The 27,396-nt window shown below is 34.2% G+C and overlaps 2 protein-coding genes across 6 annotated transcripts; both read right to left on the bottom strand.

Annotated features, from left to right (window-relative positions):
- Nucleotides 1-5,104: 5,104 nt before the first annotated feature.
- LOC105209538 (signal transducer and transcription activator) lies at nt 5,105-17,723 on the bottom strand. 5 transcript variants are annotated; one of them, XM_054236071.1, is made up of 13 exons: nt 17,541-17,723; nt 10,754-11,318; nt 10,604-10,689; nt 10,415-10,541; nt 10,240-10,357; nt 8,819-9,038; nt 8,486-8,746; nt 6,384-6,566; nt 6,165-6,243; nt 5,859-5,941; nt 5,683-5,793; nt 5,587-5,617; nt 5,105-5,505 (listed from the first exon to the last, which is right to left on the bottom strand). In XM_054236071.1, exons 2-13 carry the CDS (start codon nt 11,284-11,286, stop codon nt 5,394-5,396), a joined length of 1,944 nt encoding a protein of 647 aa, XP_054092046.1. In that variant the 5' UTR covers nt 11,287-11,318; nt 17,541-17,723; the 3' UTR covers nt 5,105-5,393. The 5 variants fall into 5 exon arrangements, with proteins under 5 accessions (XP_054092046.1, XP_054092045.1, XP_054092044.1 ...); XM_054236070.1 differs by having other exon boundaries at nt 17,555-17,723; XM_054236069.1 differs by lacking the exon at nt 17,541-17,723 and adding an exon at nt 11,383-11,410.
- A 2,631-nt stretch (nt 17,724-20,354) lies between these two features.
- LOC128924149 (signal transducer and transcription activator-like) lies at nt 20,355-22,923 on the bottom strand (the record flags this gene model as incomplete). Its single annotated transcript, XM_054236079.1, has 8 exons — nt 20,355-20,586; nt 20,661-20,846; nt 20,953-21,213; nt 21,285-21,504; nt 22,047-22,164; nt 22,222-22,348; nt 22,411-22,496; nt 22,556-22,923. Coding segments are annotated over 8 exons (1,389 nt in total), but the record flags the coding sequence as incomplete, so codon positions are not given.
- Between the last annotated feature and the right edge of the window lie 4,473 nt (nt 22,924-27,396).

The raw sequence follows: 27,396 nt of genomic DNA, 5'->3' as shown, positions 1-27,396 counted from the left end.
AGAATATGCCAGAGTAGCATGGAATCGTATTGCTACGCTCTGTACGAAATATACGAAATTATGCAAATAATTAGTACTTTTTTCTGTAAAAAAGTGTTTTAGATCTCATCAATTTTATATGCTCGCAATATATTGAGCAACTGTAGTAATTGAGATACTATGTATAAGATTGTTTTAGGGTCAAAATTAATAGGATGTCGATAATCGATTTCCGGATGTCTGATTGTCCATCCGTTCGTCTGCCTGTTCTTCCGTGAGAACGAGAAATTGTTTCAAAAAACTTTTTACGTTGTATTCTGAGAGAATGAGAAACAAAATTTTCTGAAAATATTTGCTTTCATTGTACATTGTTGCAAAGAATGGCAAAGGGATGCTAATCACATTCACTTCCCAAAAGAACGCCTATGCTTGAATCTAATAAAAGTAGGGTTAGTTAATTGTTCGACATTCAAAAACATCAAGTTCGATTACAGGTATAATACAGTATTATCTCATTTGGAAGTATTTGCTGTAAAATCACCTGCTTTTATGAAATTTTTATATTTCAAAAAATATTTTAGATTTAAAATTTTTTTTTCATAACATGTTCATTATATCATCTTTGTGCAATTTCAAAACAATCGCAATCGCTCCTATCTTCTTAATCTGTATTCCATAGAACGCCATTATGATTCCCGTTGGTGTCTTTTAATTAAAATTGATATCTTAAGCGTTAATAAGGTTAAAATAAAACAAAACTCATCACAATAATGCATTAACCATTCGAATAAAACTTATTTTCAAAATGGCAAAAAATCTCATTCTCACAATTGTGAATGAAATATGCGGTGTTGCCATCCAATTCAGCACAAGGGGCTGATAAGCGAAACGTTAATGGAACGGAAGTAAAATATTTACATATACTTATGTATATATGTACAGATGCATAAAATATATTTTGATGGCCGTTAGAACTACAAGCAGAAAACATTCAGATATTACATTGAGGAATGCTGCTGAGTTGATATTCGTTGGGCTCGGGTCTATTCCGGTTACCATTGAATAGTTCTCAACACCTTAATTCAAAGATATTATGTAAAGAAGCAGATCAAATAGCCAAGGCATACGTATCAAGATCAAATAGGAGCACATAATTCGGGACCCTGCTATAATATTTATTTACAAAGGACTGTCTTTAGCCATCCCAACATGTCAGTCAAGTCTGCAGAAAACCGTTAACACAGAGCATAACTGCTTCATAAATAACTGCCGCATCATTTTCATAAATCCTTTTGGAGACGTTTCAGCAATTCCGAATCAAATGATATTATTAACAATTGAAAACAATAAAAAGACCAAATTTTCATTTCGGCATTCTATTTATTTACAATTTCTCTAATATTTTCGACAATAGGAAAACCTCCAAGTTCTGTTGGAACTTCAACAATCCCGTTACCATATACGCATTTATACGAGTTCTTGTATATATTCGGCGTAAAGTCCACCACAATAACGAAAATCACTATACAGATATGGGGGCTGAGCTAATTCCTAGACCATTTTTACTCGATTTCACCACACACCTACATCATATCTAAGCTTATATGTTCACTCGATTTTGCTAAAGTGAAGTCCATCGTAAGTTGGAAAATCCGTATATTAGGTATATGGGGGCTACAGGAAGATCCGATTTTGCCCAATTCTGGCACAGAGTCACACTAGTACAGATCTCCATACCATTTCTTTATAATAACTAGGAGATGTACCTATAGTTTCCATAAGAAATAGATCACATGCACTGAGGTCCTCATGTTTGTGGCCTTGAAATGTTATAGTCCGATTTCGGTGATTTTAAGATGGTTGATGTCACACTAGAAACGCAATGTTTGTGCAATGTTTTGTTCCGATATCTTCACTGGTGCTTAATTTATAGATTGCTAAGTGAACAAATGCATTGTTGCATTATATATGGCAAGTAGGCGTGGTTGTGAACCAAACTATAGCATTGGGTTGCCAAGGAAATGTTAGGAACCGAATTGCGTTGAAATTGGACGAGTAGTTTCTGAGATATGGTTTTTAAACCATAAGTGAGCCACGCCCAATTCAAACATTTTATAGAAATTGGTGTGCAGCCCTTCTGTACCATTTTTACCATGAAATTAAAAGATTCTGGTGTTTTTCCTTACTGCATTAAAGCATTTTTAGTAGTTTTCAACATAACCTTTGTATGGGAGGTAGACGTGGTTATAATCCGATTTCCTCCATTCTTTAGACTATATAAGGAAGAACCTAAAGAAAACGATTATAGTAGTTTTAGTTGATATAGTTTCAGTAGTTTGCGAGATATATACAAAAAATATGTAGGGGCGGGTCCACGCCCACTTTACCGCAAAAATTGCATCCATGATGATTTTAACAAATCCCTTCTGCGTTATGCAAAACCTGCTAAATCACTACATCTACAGGAGTAAACATATTTTGAAGAGTGAGTTAAAATCATTGAAAACCTTTTCTCAACATTATGTATATATGTATATGTATATGTATACATTTTCTATAATATAAAAATGAATCGCAAAATGTGTTGCTAAGCGCATAACTCGAGAACCGCTGAACCGATTTCGCAAATTCTTTGTTTAGAATGTTTTTAGAGGTACCGGGATGGTTCTTACGGAGAGAAAAATTAAAAAATTGCCTGAAAAAGTCTTAAATCCACAATTTTCTAATCACCCATACAAACAATTTGTGTCGTTAGTCTCGAAAAAAGTCGAGAAGGGCCAAACCGATCTGGCTAATTTTAGTTTTGAAATATTTATGGAAGGCCAGGAAAGGATTAGAAAGTATCGAAGAATATCGAAAAATTGTGAGGAAGATAACAAGAAGATGATTTTATTTGAATTGACAACAAAATTATAAAAAAAAAAACAAAACAAACAAGTAAGGAAAGGCTAAGTTCGGGAGTTACCCCTAGGCACTGAGTTCTTCATTTTTGATATCAAGGGCCTTGAAGAGTCATGGTTCGATTTTGACAATTTTTCATCAAGTGATGTCACAGCTCAAATACAGTATTTGTGTAAAGTTTTATTTCGCTATCTTTATCTGTTCCTTATGTATACATTATAAAGTGAAAGAATCAGAAGGATTCAAAATTGAGTTATATGGGAAGTAGGCGTAGTTGTGAACCGATTTTATCCATTTTCCACACGTGTCATCAGGGTGCCAAGAAAATATTATATACCGAATTTCATTCGAATCTGTCGAGTAGTTCCTGAGATATTTTCTTTTTGACCCATAAGTGGGCGACGCCCAGCCCATTTTCCATTTTGTAAAAAAATCTCATTGCAGCTTCCTTCTGCCATTTCTTATGTAAAATTTGGTGTTTCTGACGTTTCTCTTTAGTGAGTTAACGCACTTTTAGTCATTTTCAACCTAACCTTTGTGCGGGAGGTGGGCGTGGTTATTATCCGATGTCTTTCATTTTTGGACTGTATAAGGAAACGGCTAAAAGAAACGACTGCAGAAAGTTTGGTTTATATTGCTTAATTGGTTTGCAAGATATATACAAAAACCCTATTTGGGGGCGGGGTCACACCCACTTTTCCAAAAAAATTACATTCAAATATGCACCTATCTAATGCGATCCTATGTTCCAAATTTTGTTTTCATAACTTTATTTACGGCTTAGTTATAGCTCTTTATGTGTTTTTGGTTATCGCCATTTTGTGGGCGTGGCAGTGGTCCGATTTGTTGCGAGAGTATACAAATAATAATATTTTGAAAGTTGTCATTGTTGTTTTGTTAAAATATTTTTATCATTGTTCAATTGTATAAGGCTGTGTCGATAGCCCAAAACAATTTGTAATAAGTAGGGAAAGGCAACCGAACATTTTATACTCTCGCAATTTATTGCTCTAATTTTATTAAACACAATTTGAAATAAAGTCCAATAGAATAACGAAAATCAGCATATATGTATGTATAGTACATGAGGGTTGAGGTAATTCCTGAACCGATTTCACTCATTTTCAACGCCCAGTTATAATGGGAATATGGGCAACTTGACACCTGTTAGTAAGCAGACAAACGGCAATTCGGCCTTGAAATTACTCCTAAATTGCAATCAACGAAACACCAGTCTGCAAAAACGTCAAAAAAAGAGCTATAAAGAAGATTTTCCAGATATTCAAGTCGCTGGAGGTACTGGACAGGACTTTAAAAGATTTACGCGACAACGAAAATTTTTTTGGTGAATCCATGATTCTGTTGGCAGGTGATTTTCGCCAGACTATTCCTGGATCAACTGTTGCTGACGAACTAATCACATTCCTAAAATCATCTAATTTGTGGCGACACATAAAGAATCGCCAATTAACAAATAACATAGAGTGTTTTTCCAACAATATCATACTGCGATTGTAGAAATAGTTGAAAATGGTAGCGACGCAGTTGACACCTCGATGGATTAATAACATTTTAACGGGTTTCTGTCTGTCACTTCATGGCCTCGAAAGGAGGAGCTTATTCATCGTGTTTTTCCTGACATGAAACCATAATATAATAAACATAAATGGCTGATTGAATGACCTATATTGGTGGTAAAAAAGCAAGGATCTCTTTGATCTTAATGCGACAATTTAAAATTTCGTTAAAGGAGAGTTGATACAGCTACAAACCAGGATGAATTATTCAATTATCCCACCGACTATTTTAAATTGCTGGACTATCCCCACTCACTTGCAATTAAAAGTAGTTTGAGTTGTCATCATGCTGCGTAACATAAATCAACATCAAACTTTGCAAAAGAACAAGACTGGCTGTGAAGAAGGTAAACAATATCGTCACCAAAGCCAAGATAAAGTCAACTAAGAAATTTGGTCATTTGTTACTTTCTCCAATATACGATTAAAAAAATCAAAGTTTTACAAATTATGATGATTTACGCTTAGCTTAACACAGATCTACAATAATGTCTATCAATCATTTTAAAGTTTATCGGCTATAACGTTTTCGTCTTTATGCGTAAGGTTTTTTTTCTCTGCATTGAAAGATTTACTAATTTAATGTATACCTTAGCCACAAAAACGTGTGGCCGGGTCTGCTAGTTATACATAAATATACAAGTTAATAATGTTTATAAAAAATTCAATATATATATTTACAAAACGGGCTACTTCACAAGTGTAGTTTTACACAAACAGATTGGATATATATACGTACATATGTATTTATAAAACAATATCATATATAAAAATATAGTATTTACAAATATTAAAATTACAATAAAATATGTTTCAAATTATTACGTAAGTCTAAAAACTAGTTAAATTACAAATATTTTTCATATAATTGTGCTTCAATACAATTATTTTTGATTAAGTTATGCGTTTCATGTCGCGTAAAATGCAATTTATTATTTAATTATATATATGTATGTGCCTGTATTGGTCAAATTCCAAAGAAGAAATGCCAGAAAAGTAATCTCCTGATGCTGCTGATCCTGAGTTGTCCCAATCAGGCCAATTAATACTATTGCCAATAATATAGAAATATTTGTAAAATAGTTAAGAAATCTTAGTTAGATGAAAGACAATTGTATAGCCAACTCACGTTTGAGGATCGCGAAAATCGAAACTATTTTCTGCAAGAGTATAATGAAAGTATATATAATAATATACAACTTTTTATAAAAAATAAGTATTTTACCAGATTGTTCCGTTGAGAAACTATACCCATTCTGCATGTGGACATTATCAGACACAGTTGTTCCAGACTGTGTTTGTGGCGAACTGGCGTCGCAAAAATCTAAACTATTTTCTGCAAGAGTATAATGAAAGTATATATAATAATATACAACTTTTTATAAAAAATAAGTATTTTACCAGATTGTTCCGTTGAGAAACTATACCCATTCTGCATGTGGACATTATCAGACACAGTTGTTCCTGATTGTGTTTGTGGCGAACTGGCGTAAAAATAATGAAATTATGTATTTAGCCAACCATGTTTACAATAAAAAAAGTGTTTTAGGTAAATGACATAAAATCGTATTGCAATCCCTTAGTCGTTGAAAATTTTACTTTTGTATGTACAGTAAATATCAATTTATTCGCCAAATTGTGAAACTTTATGCAAAAGCTATGCACAATTTCATGCATGTACTTGTAGGAAATGTGTAAGCCACTTACGTTTGTGGATCATTGGCGGGCTGAGGGGTGTTAGCATGCACTTGTATTCGAGTGCGTACATAACCATCTCCATTTTTTGCTGAAATTATAAAAGACTATAGCTGTAAAAGTACCATTCGATGTGTATTGTTTTCGAATTAAATTAATATTTTATAAGTGTGATTAAGTTTCCATCTATGATACCAAATGCACGTATCTACTGATTTACAGCATAATTACCAGTTTGTCTAGGAGGTGAAGTACAGAATACTGCATTACTTGCCACCATCGTGGGATATACGATCTTTAAACAATTCAAATTTCGTATACGATCAGTTAGGGAAAGTATTAGGAAATCAGCGCTGGTCCATGGTTCCAACATTATTATCTCGCTATAGTCACGATAAGCGATGCTTACGCCACCTAAAATATATATACAAGTAAAATAACGCATTCATATCAATATATATGTATATGCCGACACTACATACATACAGTCATAGACATTTGATTAAACGCACTTAAAAATTTGGAAATTGGCTATTTGGATAATTAAAAAAAAATTCTAGACATGTCTTTCTGTGATCAAACGACACCTTGCGCGTGCTTTTAGTGAAACTGGTGGCATAAAATGGAAGAAAACGATCGAGGGTCGAAGTTCCATATAGAGACGAGGTCGGCGTTTACTCAAAAGTATATACAGACTGGGAATACGTCATATTTTCAGACGAAAAGAAATTCAATCTTTACGGTCCTGATGGTTTGAGCTTCTCTTAGAAGGATACCGACAAAAAACATGTCCATAGAATGATACGAAACTTGGGAGGGGGTTTTGTAATTGTATCGGGTGCCATTGCGTACAATCATAAGCTCTCGCCGTACTTTATTACTACAAAAAAATTATACAAAATAGTACATTTTTCAGCAAGACAATTTTGCCATACAAGCGTCGAAACAAGCGAAACAGTGGTTTCGAGACAATGGAAGCAATTTTACGGACTACACTTGATGTTGGAAAAAATAATAATAATAAATAATAATAATCCTAGCTGCAGAGCTAAATAGAGAAGGTACAATCTTCTACAAGAGTGTACAGCTGCTGGCGTATATATTGATATCATCGGAAGCAACAACCGCGCCGTTTGTTCTGCTTTTTCCCGCATGGATAAGGAGGCGAAGCGAATGGGTCTGGAGGTGTCCTGTCATCAAGCAAACAGTCAGCGCACTCGCGTCTTGGCTCCCACGTCACTGTTGACAGTCATAACTTTGAAGTTCTAGATAATTTCGTATACCTGGGAACCAGTATCAACAACACCAACAATGTCAGCCTCGAAATCCAGCGCAGAATCACTCTTGCCAACAGGTGCTACTTTGGACTGATAAGGACATTGAACAGTAAAGTCCTCTCTCGACGAACCAAAATCAAACTCTACAAGTCGCTTATCATTCCCGTCCTGCTTTATGGTGCAGAAGCTTGGACGATGTCAACATCAGATGAGACGACACTAGGATTTTTCGAGAGGAAAATTTTGCGCAAGATTTATGGACCTCAGAACATTGGCAACAGCGAATACCGCAGACGATGGAACGATGAGCTGTACGAGTTATACGATGATATTGACATAGTTCAGCGAATAAAAAGACAGCGGCTACGCTGGCTAGGTCATGTTGTCCAAATGGACGAAGACACTGCAGCTCTGAAAGTGTTCGATGCAGTACCCGCCGGAGGAAGCCGAGGAAGGGGAAGGCCTCCACTCCTCTGGAGGGACCAGGTGGAGAGCGACCTGGTTACACTTGGAATCTCCAACTGGCGCCGAACTGCGAAGGAAAGAGAGGAGTGGCGCGCTCTCACCGATTCAGCTATAACCGGCTAAACGGTTGAACGCCAATCAAATACATACATACTGCCTTTAAAGGTATACGCAAATTGTGTGCAATTCAATACGGGTTCTGAGCTTAAGGAACAAAAAAAAATTGTTGGATGGAAATTGACCTCGTGGTCAATTAGAGAGACATTCCCTATTAGATTTTTCAAACTCAAAACATCTCAAGAAGTGGAAGTGTAATTAATTAATAAACTATTGAATATTCACGAGAAAAATAAATTTCCACTCTAATGCTTAACAAAAAGTCAAATGCGTTAAATTTTATTATTATTATTTCGAGTAAATATTTTTTTTTAATTAACTAAAAAAATTCTTTAAAACGATTTATAAATTAGTTCTGCGTGCGATTGCAAAAAAAATTATGAAATATTGAAAATTTAAAAAATAATAACAAAATTGAAAGTGCGTTTAATCAAATGTCAATGACTGTATGTGTGTGCATAAAAGAGTTGTTACCTTTGGTACTATCCGAGAAACGAAGTAAGAAAGTGCCATGAGCTTGACGGGATAATATTTCACTGGCTTCACGTTTACTTATAAATCCGACAATATGTCCTTTCGCCCATGCTTCCTTTAGATAGGTCGTTGTCAATTTCTTTATGTCATAGAACCATTCCCAAAAGGAAAAAACACAATTTGGCATCTTATCTTTACAGAATTGTGAAAAACTAATATAATCGTTGAGCTGACCAGTTTCATTCAATCTAAGTTTATTGGCTGCCAAATTGAATTATTTCATTAAGAAAATGTCGTGAAAATTCTAATGCTCCAATGCTTGTTTCCACTTACCAATAGTATTCAAATTATCTGGAGTTAAATGACGATTTGTATAGAGGCCAAAATACATATCTAATGCCTCCGATATTTGTATATAATGTACCCTCTCTGGAACTTTGAATGGTTCCCGTTCGATTGCAGAGAACGCATTATCCCATAAAATCGTGGCCCAGGCATTACTGCCTTGATTATCGTGTACTATCACAATTAAGGGTGCACTAATTGCCCAGCACTAAATATGAAAGAAAAAAATTAAAATACTAAATTAACAATAATCTTGAACAACTACATAATGTTTTAACCAAACAAAAAAACTGTATGTGCTCTTTCCTTCATGTTAAAATAGAAATTTTTAAATCAATCTAGGCTGCCATGTAGTTCTTTGGTTTCTTTTTGAATTTTCATAACACCTGCACCTGCGCAGTCACGCACAACTTTCCATGCAAACATTTCAAGTTTCCAAACAATTTGAAGATATACCGAAAGAACGAAAAAATTCGAAAAAAATTGAAGAAATTGAAGTAGTATGTTGTGCGTTTTCAGAAACGTATCGAGGCAAATACAGAAATAAAGAATCCTTTAAAACTACTAAGCAAAGTTTCGAAAGGTCCCACAAGACATTACAAACAAGAAAGTAAAGGCTACCGAACATTTTATACTCTCGCAATTTATTAATGTAATTTTATAAAGATATCACAATTCGATCCATATATTCGGCATAAAGTTCACGGCATAAAGAATAACGAAAATCATCATATATAGTATATGTAATTCCTGAACCGATTTCACCAATTTTTACCATCAACATACATTATATCTAAGATTATATGCTCATTTCTTTTTTTTATTTATAAGCTATTAAGCCGATCGTATTTTTGAAAATCCTATAATTGGGTATATGACAGCTAGGGGAAGTTATGACCCGATTTTAATCATCTGGTACAGAGACACACTATTAGAAGAAAAATATTTCATCTGAATTAAACTAAGATATCTGAGAGATTTACCGACAATTTCGGTGAAAATTTACTCATAGACGCTGAGTTCTTCACATTCGATATCCGGGGCTTTGAAAAGATGTAGTTCGATTTCAAAAATTTTTCCACAAGTGATGCTATAGATCATATACAGTATTTGTGTAAAGTTTCATTCCGCTATCTTTATTGGCACCTTATGAATACATTATAAAGTGAAGGAATCAGATGAAATTCAAAATTGAGTTATATGAGAAGTTGTCGTTGTTGTGAACCGATTTCATCCATTTTCCACACGTGTCGAAACGGTGTCAAGAAGGTATTATATACCAAATTTCATTGAAATCGGTTGAGTAGTTCCTGTGATATGGTTTTTGACCCATAAGTGGGCAATGCCACGCCCACGCCATTTTGTGGGCGTGGCAGTGGTTCGGTTTTGCTTTATATTCATATACTTACATTGATCGCATGACCTTTACATTCAGCGGTTGTGTAAAAGAGCAAAGTGTGTTTTTTATCTGTAACATTTTCGGAACCCCTTCTCTCAAAGCGTTTAGCCTCGCTTATCATAAGATTTCTGTAAAAAAGCAAACTAATCATTTAACTTTAACAAATGTTATGTCATTTAACATACGAAAAAGTTGCAGAGAATTTCCTAGTATTGCTATCATATATCATTTCACATTCATTGTTCGTCATTGTGCCACTGCTCTCTGGTGGCATACGGATGTTTTCAACAGTAAGTCGCTTTGCTAAATCCTCTGAAAATATTGTGAAACATGAAATTTCTTTAGTGTTTTTCTCTTTTGCATCGTAATATTACCTGAGAGTATTGCACATTTTACAACTGGTTTGCTCAAATGTATGCCCAATTTATCACCGATTAACCAGCGAACAGTTGCCGACATACTGAAAGTATCATATAATATCACTTTTATTTATTTGTGAATAATATTATTTAAATGTCGCTTACTTTTTAGTTCCCTTTTTCTTCACCTGTGGTGGTTGCGTCTCGACGATGAAAGTTGAAACTATGAGAATATGATATAAGGCCTGTGCATGTTGTAAGTACTCATTGAGAATCGCCTCATTCCCCATTTGTAGGAGATTATTTATAAATAGTATAATATCTGTGATGCGGTCCAACAATGTCTCCACAATCAATTGTATACCATCTAAATTGCTAGGAGGCGGTGCACCATTGCGACCTAATGTCTGTTTTCGTTGCCAAGCTTTCAATGCGCCTATCAATTGGTCCTGGATGACACCATATTCTTGAAGTAGATTACCCAAAGTCATAATTAAATCGTTTAATTGTTGTTGTTGGTAGCCATTAAAAAAATTGTTCCCCATTTGGCCGCTTTGAAATGCTATAATGGATACGCGCATATCGTCGATGCCAACCGACAAATCTTTTAAATTCGAATTTATTGGTATTAAGTCACCATCTCCAAACGGCGGCATCATCCCATCATTTCCAGGTGACATATTCATATCGAAGTTCATTAATAGCTCGATAACACCAAAATTCCAACGAGCTGAAAATGTTTTATTTATTTATTTGTTTATTTATTTAGAAGAGAAAAAATTATAAATAATTACTCCACTTATACATGTACACTCCTCGTCAATAGGTTAGACGCACCCTTACATACAATAGTATTCAGCTTAGAAATTTTAATTTGGATTCAATTATGTGAAAATCCCTCAATGGCCCTCGCTAAACGGAACAGAACTATCACCAAAGGACCGCACTAAGTACCTAGGAGTCGTCTTGGACAGTAAGTTACTGTGGAAGCATAATGTGGAAGAAAGGGTAAGAAAGGCTAGTAATGCTCTTTATGCATTTAGGGAGCTGCTCTGCACTACCTGGGGGCTTTCTCCTTTTCTCATGCACTGGTGCTACACAGCGATAGTGAGACCAATCCTGCTCTATGGTGCTATTGCGTGGTAGACAGGATTAAAGACTTACCGAAAGCCAATGGAAAGGGTTCAGCGACTCGCAGCGATCTGTATAACGGGAGCTCTAAGAACCACCCCTCGGCAGCTCTTGAACGGATACTTAACCTGCCGCCGATAGATCTCTTTGCCGAAACTTATGCGGCAAAATCTGTGGGGCAAATACTGGCGGGTGGAGAATTTACACATAGAACTTTTGGGCACAGCTCGGTGGGTAGGGGCGGTTTGGCAAGTACCGACTACTTGACCCCACTCATGAACTGGGAAAGAAGATTCCGGGTGAACCTGGAAAAAGACGGCTGGCGTAAGGGAATGATAACCTCACGCAGCACATCGTGTAAATATTCAATGTGCTGCGTGAGGTTATCATTCCCTTGGCTCGAAAATGGAGGACGGGGTAGGTGCTGGAATAGGTTATGTCAGGAGTTAGGTGTAAAGCAGCCTTTTAAACTTCCGAACCACTGCAGTATTTTTCAAGCGGAGGTATTTGCTATTGGGAAAGCCGCAGAGCTAGCCCTCATTACAGCAGCCGGCTACTTCAAAGTCAATATCTACGTAGACAGTCAAGCAGCAATCAAGGCAACAACCTCGGTTTGCATTTCGGCCAAAAGTGTTTTGGATACCAGGATGGCAGTGGAGAGAGTTGCTAGGAACACGTGTCTTCCCTTCTACTGGGTGCCAGGACATAGTGGCATTGAAGGCAACGAGATTGTGGACGAAATTGCCAAGAATGATGTAAAACTGTCTTCCGGAAACGCGACTAACATTGGCAAACCCATGCACTGTCTGTTCGATGATCTGGACAGGGGCATGAAAAGAAAAATCTTAACACGTTGGACAAATATACGGGGGTGTAAAACCGCTAAAGCCATGTGTAAAACCGTAGACCAGAAGTACACCAAACTGTAGGAGTTTGGTGGGAATACTCACAGGTCACTGTCTGGAAATGGGACTTACAGATCGAGATAACTGCAGGAAATGTCAAGAGCAAGGTGCAATAGAAACAATGAAGCATCTTCTGTGCACCTGCCCTGCATTGTCAAGGCAGCGACTTCGCTACTTGGGGGCCTCACAATATGAGAATCTGGAAGACTTATCGAAAGTGAAGCCACAAATGATTTTAAAATTCGCGTCAAGCGCAGGCATCCTAAAGGATGACTACTCCTCGTGGACAACGTGACGGCACTCCATCTGGTATCGCAAAGGACCTAAATAGGTCTATGTGTGGCGTATTGGCCTACCAGTTTAACCTAACCTAACCTAATTATGGCGATTAAGTTGACATGCAAAAGCCAAAAAATTAAAAAAAATCAAAATTATGTGTTTCCAAACATTTTCTTAGATCAGTTTAAAATAAGGCCATAATTTCAACTTATAACTTCATATATTCGTTTTATCCTTGAATGAAAGAGAGAATCTATGTAATTCAGCGAATTTTCACTTCGAGCAAGTATAATTGCTACAATGAATGGTTCGTTATCTTCGTATTGCTTTCATTCATCATAAACTTTCTATGAAGAAGGCCTACTCAAAACGTTTTCAAATATGTTAAGATCCGGAGATTATGGTGGCCAAGTCATGATATTAACGTCTTGACCCGAAATCAATGACTTAACTAATCGAGCGTTATAAATTGTAGCATTATCTTTTTGAAAAATCTAGGGGATAGATCTGTAGAGATCTTTGAATAATAGAAAAACTGACTGAATGTTGTTTTGAAGCGCTCACCGTTCATGTTCTGATCAATAAAAATAAAATTTATTGTTTAATTTTTTTGTGATCATGAGGGAATCGTTTGATTATTTGAAAATGGATACTATGGCTATTTCGGTCACTGTATATAATGGTTTTCTTTCCATTATTCGAGGCACAAAGTAACGATTCTAATATGGCAGTTGTTCCAACCGTTAATATCGAGCGGTACGATGCCAAAAAAAAATGATGGTGAGACCTATCTCATTTGCTACAGCAAATGTGGGGGAGGTATCACTTTAAGATCCATCGGTAAATATCAATAATGATAGAAGACAAGTTTACGACATTAGTGAAGTAATCAGGACCCAGAATGAAAAATAAAAATGAAAATAGATAGCAATGATGAGATCATTGCCTGCGTTTGAGAGGCATCGGCTGATGCTGTTGTTGATGTGTTGGTGAGATCTACTGTGGTGAAATTATTTTCGTTTGTTTCTTTTGTTTGATTTTCATTATTTTTAGTGATACCTTCGCTATTTTTGTATGAAGGAATTTGGGTGCTTTGGTTGTTGGAGTACATATTCTCATAAATTAATTTTTTTTAGTAAAATTGTTTAAAAATAGCATATCGCTCATCACTAGTGGCCAAATACTTAACAGCTTTTATACCTCCTGGGATTAGGATAATATGGTCTTACCTTGGTTGTGTACCAAGACATTTCAATTTGTTTCATGCAGGTGAAGTTTATTAAAAGTTAGGAGAACGACTCCGCTAGGTACTGACTTCTGGCTTACATATTTAGTAAATTTAAAAATTGACACAACCCCTTGTTCTTTTAAATGTTCTACGATTCCTTCATTCAGGTTGTTGTGGAGTTTGATTTCTACGTCGCATATGTCATGTTATGTTTTTGTTATTAAGAATTGTTGAAAAAAAGAACAACAAATAGTTGTTTACTAATAATTGCAGATTCCCGTCTCTAAGTTCCGATATGTTAATTATTTCACTATTTAATGCTTTATGTACAACAAAACACATATATATTTACTTATAGGTCTTTGGGAATTTAATGCACTTATCATTACGTATTTGGGATTATCTTTTGTTGTTGGAGGAAGACTTGGGAAATCATTAATTGGAAATGATTGAGTTTTTTTCTTTTTTGATTTGGGATTTTATGATAACAGGGCAAACCTGTTATCACCAAGTGAATGTACCCCTGGGGGTATATCTCTTGTAGTAAAAAGTGATTATATTTTAACACTCTACAACACGTGTTCTATATGAAATATTATGAAATATGACACATTTGAAATACACTTCAGTGAGAAAATGAAGAAATGTAAAATACTCTAAGAAACGTGTTAGTTTAGTATATAACCCGAGCTCTGACGACTAATCCAAAATTATTAAAAAAAAACAGAAAACCCCCTGCTTATCAGTACCAAAACATAACAAGAAACTATGAGCAGCACTCTAAATCAAAATAATCTATTTTTTTTGCCAATAGCAAGTGGCAGTGACTAATACCACTAACCTTCATGTGAACAAATACAATAATTTAGATTTGGGTGGCGACTGTATATGGTACACCGGAAACCACACGTAGACCTACAGATCCTAATGTCATGTTGTATGGAGCGACAGTACTTGCGAAATTTACTGAAACTTGTGTTTTTGTGATTTTTTTTATATTTTAGATGAAGGCACCCGCAGACATTTGTTTAATTTTTGACATAAAAAAGTAGAAATGGATGCAGTCCTAAGGGTTTTGCGGTTTTCCGACGGTGTAAAAGATATTGTAGTCATTATACTCTTGCAACAAAAGTTGCTAAGAGAGTATTATAGTTGTGTTCACATAACGGTTGTTTGTAAGTCATAAAACTAAACGAGTTAGATATAGGGTTATGTATATCAAAATGATCAGGGTGACGAGATGAGTCAAAATCCGAATGCCTGTCGGATAACTTGAAAAAAATTGAGATATCTTGATGAAACTTGGAACACATGTCCCTTGGGACCGTGAGAGGGTTGCTTTCGAAAATGGGCAAAATCGGACCACTGTCACGCCCACATAATGGCGAAAACCGAAAACACATAAAGTGTCATAACTAAGCCATAAATAAAGTTATAAAGGCAAAATTTGGAACAAAGGATGTTATTTTTTTTGGGACCCCCGAAAACGGTTATTTGTATATATCTCGCAAACCAATAAAGCTTCCAAACTTTCTACAGTCGGTTCTCTTACGTACCCCACCACACACCATGAAATTAGTTGAAACTGGATAATAACCCCGCCTATCTCCCATACAAAGGTTAGGTTGAAAATTACTAAAAGTGGGTTGACTCACTAACGAAAAACGTCAGAAATATTAAATTTTACAGAAGAAATTGCAGAAGGAAGCTACACTCAGATTTTTTACAAAATGGAAAATGGGTGTGACATCGCCCACTTATGGGTTAAAAACCATATCTCAGGAACTACTCGACAGATTTCAATGAAGATAGCGAAATAAAACTTTACGCAAATACTGTATATGATCTGTGGCATCACTTGTGAAAAAATTGTCGAAATCGGACTATAACTTTTCAAAGCCCCGAATATCGAATATAAAGAATTCAGTGCCCCATGGTATCTTAATTTAATTTAGAGGAAATATTTTTCTTCTAATAGTGTAACTTCCCCTACCTCTCATATACCTAATTATAGCATTTTCAAATTGGGTCAAATTGTGTGTTATCTTAATAAAAATATATCAATAAATTGCGAGAGTATAAAATGTTCGGTTACACCCGAACGCCAATCACATACATACACCCGAACTTAGCCCTTCCTTACTTGTTTCTTTATAGTTTTTAATTCAAATGCGAAATACCGTTAACGTTGTGCTAGATCCGTTGTAATCGACATCCTTATGTCAGTTTAAGAGGTCGGAGAAATTTTGCTTTCCAGTGCGAAAGAAGGGTGTTTTCTAGAAACGGGTTTTTGATTCAACAGCAAAAGGCTCGAAACAAATCGCACTCAAATTGGATACTATTTAACACCAAAGATTTGTGAAAACCTACAAAAGCCATGTAGAACAGCTTTTGAATACACAAAATTTCCTAAAAAGATTTAATTCAAAAAATTATTGCTCAGACAGGGCTTGGAAGTTATCACACGGAATACTAAAAAGTTTGTACATACATATGTACATATATTTTTTATATACTGTCTCATTAATTTCTAAATATTTTTTAAGCAGCAAATTTGGAGTTTTTTAACACTTGCTAAGACATAAAATGTTCTAATATTGTTTTATTTAAATAGTTGCCAAAAACAATTAGACAGCAATAAATTCAAATTATAGAATTGTAATGAAAAGTATTGTTGTTGTTGAATTCACAGAAAAATGACGCGACATATGAGCACACACACACACACGCATACATACAAATTGCGAAATGCATAATATGAAAATATTTATAAATATTTGTAGAGTTTGTATGCGGTAGACACATATAGATATGCCTATAGCTAATGTTTATAAATGCTAAATGCTAAACGAAGTTAGACATGTGTTTTTGCGATAAGCAATAAAATTATAAATAGTCTACAAAGTGTCAAAGCTGGGTTTAGATTTTGATTATATATTATTATAGCTAGACACATTACATATACATATATACAAATATGCATACATATGTACATACAGATATATAAAAAATTTTGCACAATTGTTACAAACGTGTGCTGTTTCACATTGAATCTATCATTAATACTCATACGTTTATTTTATTTGTATTTAAATCAGAATGTATGTATATAGAAAAAGTAATTTCACATAATTGTCTTGTTTTCACAACATTTTGCAACATTTTGGAACACATCCCATTTTGATTTAATTGTGTACTTATTATATGCAGCGATAAGAATAAATGGTGGAACAATCATATGGATTTCATGATGTTTGCCATTAAGGGTAAATAATAATTTGCACATTTGTATGTATGTATGTATGTATGTACATGCCATAAATATTCTTGAATGCGGCGCACTTCTACGATTCAGGTTTTAAATATACTATATACATCGAATGCATATAATAATTATTTTTTTACATACAGCAGTCAACTCACTGCGATAATTATAAACGAATTGATTTTTATTCAAACGATTTTATGTTCCGTCACTTGTTGCCCGATTAAATTCAGTAGTATATAAATTAATTCAAAAATTCGCGCAAAATTTGCTTTCGATATTCACTGAGCGAATGTCCGATAATCACTGTGCGAGCACAATTGTCGGTTCTAAATAGCTGTAAGAATATGCCAGGGTAGCATGGAATCGTATTGCTACGCTCTGTACGAAATATACGAATTTTTGCAAATAATCAGTACTTTTTTCTGTCGAAAAGGTTTTTAGACCACCTCAATTTTTTATATTGAACAACTGTGTGATCGTTGCGTTCACCTTACAGTTAACTGTAGTTCGGTACCATCGGAGAAGAGCTAACGATATAACTAATTCCGAATCATTAGCACCGGTCCCAGCCCGATTACATGCAATGTTATTTGACTAACGATTTTTACATTGCAATGTCCTACGAGAGTAATCGAGCGGTGCGACTCTGCATTACCAGTCACTGGTGAAAGGACTAGTTCCAAAATCGTTAGTGAATCGCACACAGAATCACTAGCGTTTTCGTTAATTCAAAATGGCCAGTGATTTGACTAATTCGGACACGCTAGAGGTTTCATTAATTCAAAATCACTAGCGATTCTACTGGTCCATTAACGCTTGTGGTTCTACGCCTGAGAAAAACTTTTGAAAACAACACTTTTACAAAAAATAAAACAAATGTTTACGAAATACAAAGAAATATATTTATTTAATTCATGTACAAATATTCTTATATTACTTATAATAATATGTTTTCAATTATATTAAGTATATACCTGATCTACGGGTAGATAATCCCGCGATGGTTCTATGGTTGTAGATAATAATATGTTTTCAATTATATTAAGTATATACCTGATCTATGGGTAGATAATCCCGCGATGGTTCTATGGTTGTAGAGATGGGTGATCTCCGGTGATTTTGTTGTTGTTTGTGATGATCCGGTGTTGGCGCCTCCGTCCGTGGTTTTTTTGCCTTCTTCTGTTGTTGCGTTCTTAATCTAATTGTATTATTTTTTCACCTATTAAATTAATTTTCACTTTTTTGCACATTACTTTTTCACTATATGTAAAAATATTCTATAATTTTCCGTACGCAAATTACGCATCTTCCTCTTAGTCGGAAAAATGTGAAATGACGCGTCAAATTTTTGGAAAAAAATTGTGTGACAAAAGAGACTAGAGAGAGAGAGAGAGCGCGAAATGAAAAAAAAACAACTCAGAGTAGTGTTTTTAGGGGTGGGTTTTGCCAATTCATTTTTCGAGTAATGCCTCGTTGCATTACAAATCATTAGCGAAAAGACTAATTACTAGTAATGCATGAAATCGCTAGTAGGTTTAGCGCTCTAGTAATCGCTTGACACCAGCCGAACTACTGGGTTGTTTGAAACACCGACAAGTAATCGAAATATATATAAGATTGAGTCAAAATTAATAAGATGTCCATAATCGATTTCCGGATGTCTGATTGTCCATCCGATCGTCTGCCGGTTCTTCCGTGAGAACGAGAAATTGTGCAAACTTTCTTCTACTTTTATAAAACTTTTTAAGTTGTATTCTGAGATGTTGAAACACCTTAGAAATCTTATAAAGTAGGCGTGGCCGCGCACTCAAATAAATGCCAATGAAATACGTTGAAAATATTTGCTTTTCATGTTACATCGTTGCAAAGTGGATCGGTTAAAACACTTGAATCTAGTAGGTGTGTAACTTCGCCTTTTTATGAGGAATGAGAAATGTGAACCGAATTGTATTTATAATACTCTTACTACCTTCTTTTTGTATTTGAATAGTTTCATTTACTTATAGAATTTACAATAGAAATATTTCAAGCACTCTTCAAACCGTTCGAGTTCAGTTTATTTCCAATTAGAAAAAAATCTTATTTCAACAATTGTGAATGAAATATGCGGCGTTGCCATACTGTCTCATATACTTATAATATTTGTTAATAAACATTCAATACTGTTAATTTACAATCCAAGACCTATTTTGAACATTAGAGTTTCAGGGTTGCATCGTATTCAGCATTAAGCGGCTGATGAGGCTAATAGCAACGGAACGGAAACATTCATGCATAAAATATATTTCAATGACCGTTAATTTTCAAGAATCTTTAAAAATTTGTTGACGGTAGTGTGATGGTTTCAAAAAGAACAAATGGATTTAATAACAGTTGTTTTTGTAATGGTTAAAAACATTCACTATTTTGCTGCCGAGTTGACAGCTTTTGACCGGATAAAAATCAAATGTTTGTACCGGTTGCTTATACTCAAATTTCGTGAGAACGGTTCTCATTGTAATGTGAAGATATCAGATAATGAATTGAACCATCTTATTACTGTTTTTATTGTTGTAACAGCAGAATGCTCCATGTTCCAAATAATTTTGGGAAATACCACCGAGTTGGTATTCGTTGTTGCCGTTGTTACTTTTAACACAAACTTAATCATTGTGGAAGCAGATCAAATAGCCAATGCGTACATCTCAAGATCAAATCAGAGACTCAGACTGTCTTCAGGCCATACAAATGTGTTTTCCAACTTAGTGATCAGCCATAGAACGTTACTACGCTTCATTTTATTATTTAATGCATTTCGATCATGTTAGACAAGTCGACATAACGCACTTGAATAAATAATAATTCACAAAAAAACTTCGAGTTAGAGAGACTTCGAGTTATAGAAATTTTCATTAAAACAAAGATTTTTCAAAAAGCTACAAAATATACATAGATTTATACACAGTTTTATTTATTTACTTCGCATAAAATTTTATATATATACCATTAAAACATAAATACTGGAACTTTGTTTGTTGCATTTTGGTATTATTTGTTCGCCTCCATACGACTGTTTAAAAATTCTGACTCGATGGTAAAATTCTACATATATTTTGTATTATGTCCTGGTCGAAAAAATCGATTTATAGAAGAAATTTTGTATGAAACTTGACTTCTATTCCAATTCAAAAGTTCGAGTTATAGGGATCTACGAGTTATAGAAGTTCGTGTTATGGAAGTTACACTGTATCTACATAAACTACACTAAATAATTATAATTACCATCGTGTCTAGGAAATGGAGTACGGAACGCCGCATTACTAGGCATCATCGTTGGATATACGATATTTAAAATATTCAAATCTCGTATACGATCAGCTAGGAAACGTATGTGGAAATCAACCCTGGTCCATGGTTCCAACATTATTATCGCGCCACAACAGTCACGATAAGCAATACTTATGCCACCTAAAATTAATAATTAAATTAACGCATTCATCCAAATAAACACATATACAAATGTATGAACATGCACTACATACATACATATGTGTGTGCATAAAAGTGTTGTTACCTTTTATATCATCCGAGAAACGCAATAAGAAAGTGCCATTGTCTTGATGAGTTAATATTTCTCTGGCTTCCCGTTCACTTATAAATCCGACAATATGTCCATTCGTCCATTCTTCCTGTAGAACGTTCTTCGTAAACTCCTTTATGTCATAGAACCATTCCCAAAAGGTAAAAGTACAGTTAGGCATCTTATCTTTACAGAATTGCGAAAAACTAATAAAATCGTTGAGCTGACCAGTTTCATCCACTCTCAGTTTATTGGCTGCCAAATTTAATGATTTCATTAAGAAAATGTCGTGAAAATTATAATGTTCAAATATTGCTTCCACTTACCAATAGTATTCAAATTATCTTGAGTTAAATTACGTCCTGTATGGTAGCCAAAATACATATCTAATGTCTCCAGGATTTGTATATAATGTACCCTTTCTGGAACTTTGAATGGTTCACGTTCGATTGCGGAGAACGCATTTTCCCATATAATCGTGGCCCAGGCCGATGATAATTGATTACCGTGTACTATCACAATTATGGGTGCACTAATTGTCCAGCACTAAATATGAAATATAAATACAAAATTAACAATTGTTAATGAAAATCATAAATAATTCCACAAATGTTTAGCCAAACTAAAAAGGAAAAACACATTTTATGATCTCCTCACTTTCATGACCGTTTTACTAATTATAATATACGGCTTTCGACAAAATTAAACATGCTAATGATTATAACTCGTGAAGTTTGAAGTTTTCTTTGGTTTCGTTTTATATTAAGCCATTAAGAGTGTGATCAGGAACGAATTTTTGAGTTTCTGGTGAGATCTATTATCTAGTTATTTCGTCACTAAAAATCAGCATTCTTTATTTAAAGGACAGCACCTTCATAATCCAAACATTCACCAATGTCTACATACATCTCTAAAACTAAATTTCGATCACAATACACTTCATCCTTTAGAAGTTCAAGATGTCAATTTAGGTGAATGTAAGATCTCTTGGCTTGACTTTACCATTATATCATAATTTAAAAAACCGATATTTTTCATTCTGCATGTTATACATATATGTATGTGGGTTAAACTACGGATACACTTACATAAATCGCATGACCCTTACATACAGCAATTGTGTAAAAGAGCAAAGTGTGTTTTCTATCCGTAAAATTTTCAGAACCCCTTCCCTCAAAGCGCTTAACCGCCCCTACCATAAGATTTCTGTAAAAAAGGAAAATAATAATTTAACTTTAACAAATGATATTTCATTTAACATACGAAAAAGTTGCAGAGAATTTCCTAGTATTGCTATCGTATATCATTTTGCATTCATTGCCCGTCATTGTGCCACTGCTCTCAGGTGGCATACGGATGTTTTCAACAATAAGTCGCTTTGCTAAATCCTCTGAAAATATTGTGAAACATGAAATTTCTTTAGTGTTTTTCTCTTTTGCATCGTAATATTACCTGAGAGTATTTCACATTTTACAACTGGTTTGCTCAAATGTATGTCCAATTTATCACCGATTAACCAGCGAACAGTTGCCGAATTTCTGAAAGTATCATATAATTTAATTTTGATTTATAACAATCTTCAAATCTTGTTGCTTACTTTCTTGTTGGTTTTCTCATCACTTGCGGTGGTTGCGTTTCAACGATGAATGTTGAAACTATGAGAATATGTTTTAATTCCTGTGCCTGTTGTAAGTACTCATTGAGAATTGCCTCATTCCCCATTTGTAGGAGATTATTTATAAATAGTATAATCTCTGTGATGTGGTCAAACAATGTCTCCACAATCTTTTGTATACCATCCAAATTGCTAGGAGGTGGTGCACCATTGCCAGCTAATGTCTGTTTTCGTTGCCAAGCTTTCAATGCGCTTATCAATTGGTCCTGGATGACACCATATTCTTGAAGTAGATTACCCAAAGTCATAATTAAACCGTTGCGCTCTGTTGATTGTTGGTGTTGGTCGCTTTAAAATGCTAAAATGGATGCCGACAAATGTTGTAAATCCGAGTATAACTGTATTAAGTCATCATCTCCCAAAGACGGCACCATTCCACCATTTCCAGTTCCAGGTGAAATGATCATTTCAGCATTCATTATAGCTTTTGAGAATATCTTGCGAAGCGATTGCAATTAAAAGCTCGATAACGCCAAAATACAAAGCAGCTGAAAACGAGGCAGTTTAGAAAACAAAGCACATTGAGGTCAACCCAAGCTCTGAGTTGAAGCAAACATACAAAAACCCAATTTATCAACACCGGAATTTAACAAAAGCTAAGAGCCGCGCTATAAGTCAAAGGTGTCTGATAAGACAGTGCAAAAATACTAAAAGCAAAGTGAGCATATACAATAATGGTTTTTTAATTATTATAAAGAGAACTGTATTTTATTAAAAAATATACAAACATAGAAATATTATTCAAGTTAACGGTATTTTGTTTGTAACATCATTTGTATAAGACAGATGTAAAACCTTACCGTTTTTTAAAGAATTCAATGTGTTTAACCGATAATTTGTAAGTTCGAATAAAATGGGGAAAAAGAAAAAGTTTAATTGATCGGGAAAAAAGACATAGATATTAATATCTTGACTTACGAAGGAAATTCGATTCGTTAAATTGTCAAAAAAAAAAAAAATGAATTAAAGTCGAAATATAGTAGACCATTACATGAAACAAGATGTCTTCTCTGACAAAAACTACAAATGCATGGTTTATTGTTCGGTAACAAATAGTCACCTCCGTGGGCAGAAAAATTCTATCCAGTGAAAAGAAATTTAATATGGAGGACCGTATGGGTACAACTATTATTTTCATAATTTAAGAAAAGAGTCTCTTGAATCGACTTCTAGCCCTAAAGGTGGTCTTATAGTTTGGGAGATAGCGTTTTTCGACTTTCGACTTGAAAATCGTTGATTAAACAAGTAAGGAAGGGCTAAGTTCGGGTTTAACCGAACATTTTATACTCTCGCAATTTATTTATTTAACTTTATTTATATTATATAATACACAATTTGACCCACATATTCGTCATATATATTGTATAAAGTCCATTGAAAGTTGGAACCCATAATATTAGGTTAGAAGCACCGAGGTCCTCGTGTTCGATATATGGGGCCTTAAAAACCTATGGTCCGATTTCGGCGATTTTTAGAATGGGGCTGCCACACTATTAACATATTATTTGTGCAAAGTTCTGCACCGATATCTTCACTAGTACTTACTTTATATATTGTAAAGTAAACGATTAAGATTGTCTTCAAAGTTCTGGTATATAGGAAGTAGGCGTGGTTGTGAAGCGATTTGGCCTATTTTCACAACATATCATTGGGATGTAAGGAAACTATTACAAACCAAGTTTCATTGAAATCGGTCGAGTAGTTCCTGAGATATGGTTTTTGACCCATAAGTGGGCGACGGCACGCCCATTTTCCATTTTGTAAAAAAATCTGAGTGCAGCTTCCATCTGCCATTTCTTATGTGAAATTTAGTGTTTCTGACGTTTTTCGTTAATGAGTTAACCCACTTTTTGTAATTTTCAACCTAACTTTTGTATGGGAGATGGGCGTGGTTATGATCCGATTTCTTTCATTTTTGGACTGTATTAGGAAGTGGCTAAAAAAACGACTGCAGAAAGTTTGGTTTATATAACTCTATTGGTTTGCGAGATATGTACAAAACACTTAGCAGGGGGCGGGGCCACGCCCACTTCCCCAAAAAAATTACATCCAAATATGCCTCTTCATCATGCGATCCTTCATACCAAATTTTATTTCCATAGCTTTATTTATGGCTTAGTTATGGCACTTTATGTGTTTTCGGTTTTCGCCATTTTGTGGGCGTGCTTTTTTTTGCTCAACCTTCCTATGGTGCCAAGAAATAAGTGTGCCAAGTTTCATCAAGATATCTTAATTTTTACTCAAGTTACAGCTTGCACAGACGGACGGACGGATTTGAACTCCACTCTTCACCCTGATCACTTTGGTATATATAACCCTATATCTAACTCGTTTAGTTTTGGGTGTTACAAACAAGCGTTATGTGAACAGAACTATAATACTCTCTTTAGCAACATTTGTTGCGAGAGTATAAAAATTATATGAAATAAACAAAATAATTTTGTTTTTTATTTAACCATACTTAATTTTAATTATTTTACTTCCGATTGAACATAGTTTAGGTTTAGCTTCTCATAGAAAAAATATATGTATTGTCCGAAAGGTAAATAAAAAGTAGCAATGGGACAAGCCAGAGGAGATACTTTTTTAGACTTTGTAAGGAATTTCAGAAAAACTTGTGTTAATTACACGGGTCAACACAAAATTTGACCTTAACTTTAAAGCAGTAAATTTCCATTGTTTAGATCTTAATTAGACGAACAAAAATATATGACATGAAAAAGTGTGCTTTTTTATTTAGGACACCGTTTTAACGATAGTTTTTTAAAAAATGTGGTTTTAATTTTTAATTGAAAATGAAATCACTTAAAGAAACATTTCAGTTAAGTTTTACTATCAAAATAACTTACAAAAAAGTAAAAAATAATTTAAAAGTGCACACTTTTTCTTTTTCTTTTATGTTCATTGGTACTATCTCTTAATAAACCCCAAATATAGTATTATTACTATAACTTTTACAAAAGCAAACTTTATACGAAAAGAAGGTACTTTCTTGTCGTTTTTGTTCAAAATTAATCAGAAAATCATAAACTCTAGGACAAAGAAAAACATATTTTTTTGTAGAGTCGTGTTATGCGGTAAATTGTGATGTTGTTTAATACACTACATTAATATGACGTGATTCATTTAAAAAAAAAAATAACAACATAAAGGACAAAAATAATACTTTAAGCTGATTGCCGCACAAGTTGCCTCTTATCGTAGAATCACCCATATACATATGTATGTATGTACATATATAAGTACGTATATTTTTTTATTCGGTCTAGTCAATTGCAAAATAATTTTGTGTGAATAATTTTTTTATTGTTCATGCTCAACTAGTCATTAAGTTAAACATAGTTAAACATTTCTGAAGTCATGCATATTTAGAATATTGATTTGTTTAAATAGCAGCCAAATAAGAGCTGGACAACAAACAAAAAACGCAAAAAGCTATAAAATTGTTATGGATAATACATAAAACATTATTGTTATGGTTGTTGATTTCCGCGAAATTCACTCGAAGTGAATTTATGTATTATCGCACACACACGCACACACACAAACACAAATGGCGAAACACACCGCACTGCCATATCCTACATACATATATACGATTTCATTGACTTTTGTTATCCTAGTGAACTTTATGCCGAATATTTGGAATTGTGAGTTCTTTTAATGAAATTGAGTTTGAAATTTGCTGTGAAAATTCTCTCACTAAAAAGAATAAAATCGGTTAAGTACATCGATTAGATCCCATATACCTAATATAAGGAGTTTGAAACCACCGGTTGACATTATTCCGCATATATTGGTTAATATATATACATACATATATATCTATGTGATATTTTGTTTTCTTGTCCACAATATGATGAATGAAAATATTTGTTTGATTTGAATATAAGTCTAAAGATATTCTTCTTGCCTCTTACCTAAGTATAGTAAAGAAATAGACAAAATTCAATATCTATATAATAAGACACTATGGTTGTAATCCATTCACGATTTCGGCGAATAAAGAATAATTAGTATTTTGGCAAATTTTTTTTAAAACCTGAATATATTTTCTCTCCTTTGATCCTTACAAAATATACACCTCAAACTTAGCCCTTCCTTACTTGCTATTTATACAAATTTATGATCATTTACTTACCTTACTAAGTTATGTTGTTATTTGCTAAGGCAGCAAATACAAATTCAGGTGAATATAAATTTGTTTAAAAATTCGCGCAGACGTAGTTTTTGTTATTCAGTCAATGAATGTCCGATAATCACTGTGCGTGCACAACTGCCGACGCTAAATAAATAATAGTCGCATACTAAGCTCTTGCGGTTAGCAGTAAGAATATGCCAGGGTGGCATTGAATGATATTGCGTCACCCTGCCCGAAATATGTGCAATTATGAATTTTTTCTGTAAACAAGGGTTCTAAACCCCTCCAATTTTAAACCAATGCAAATTATTATACAATATCATAACATTTTGTTTTGTTTAATATATTATCCAAGTAAAAATACCTCATACATATCTTAATGAAACACATGTGACTATGTATCCTGAGGAGAGGAGGAAATTTAGCAATTACGTTGTCGTTATATCACACCCAAATTAGTTAAACGGTAGTAATCTCGAAGCTGTTAATTGATGCCAAACAAATTTGTTGAAAAATTGTATATTTAAAAAAACAAAAAAAATGTTACTAATTTGAACTTATTCCATTCCTAAGATGTTCATTATATCGCCTTTGTGCAGTTTCCAGATGCCCGCAATCGCTA

Source organism: Zeugodacus cucurbitae, chromosome 2 (genome assembly GCF_028554725.1).
Source record: "Zeugodacus cucurbitae isolate PBARC_wt_2022May chromosome 2, idZeuCucr1.2, whole genome shotgun sequence".
Lineage (NCBI taxonomy): Eukaryota > Metazoa > Arthropoda > Insecta > Diptera > Tephritidae > Zeugodacus > Zeugodacus cucurbitae.
This window is presented reverse-complemented; position numbering and strand designations above follow the sequence as displayed.

What these genes read in the sequence shown, in the direction of transcription:
- LOC105209538 (XM_054236069.1), bottom strand. An exon ending in AAATTCTCTGCAACTTTTTC is followed by an intron (nt 10,358 to 10,414) that starts GTATGTTAAATG and finishes GCTTTTTTACAG; the next exon opens with AAATCTTATGATAAGCGAGG. An exon ending in TTCACCTCCTAGACAAACTG is followed by an intron (nt 6,244 to 6,383) that starts GTAATTATGCTG and finishes TTATAATTTCAG; the next exon opens with CAAAAAATGGAGATGGTTAT.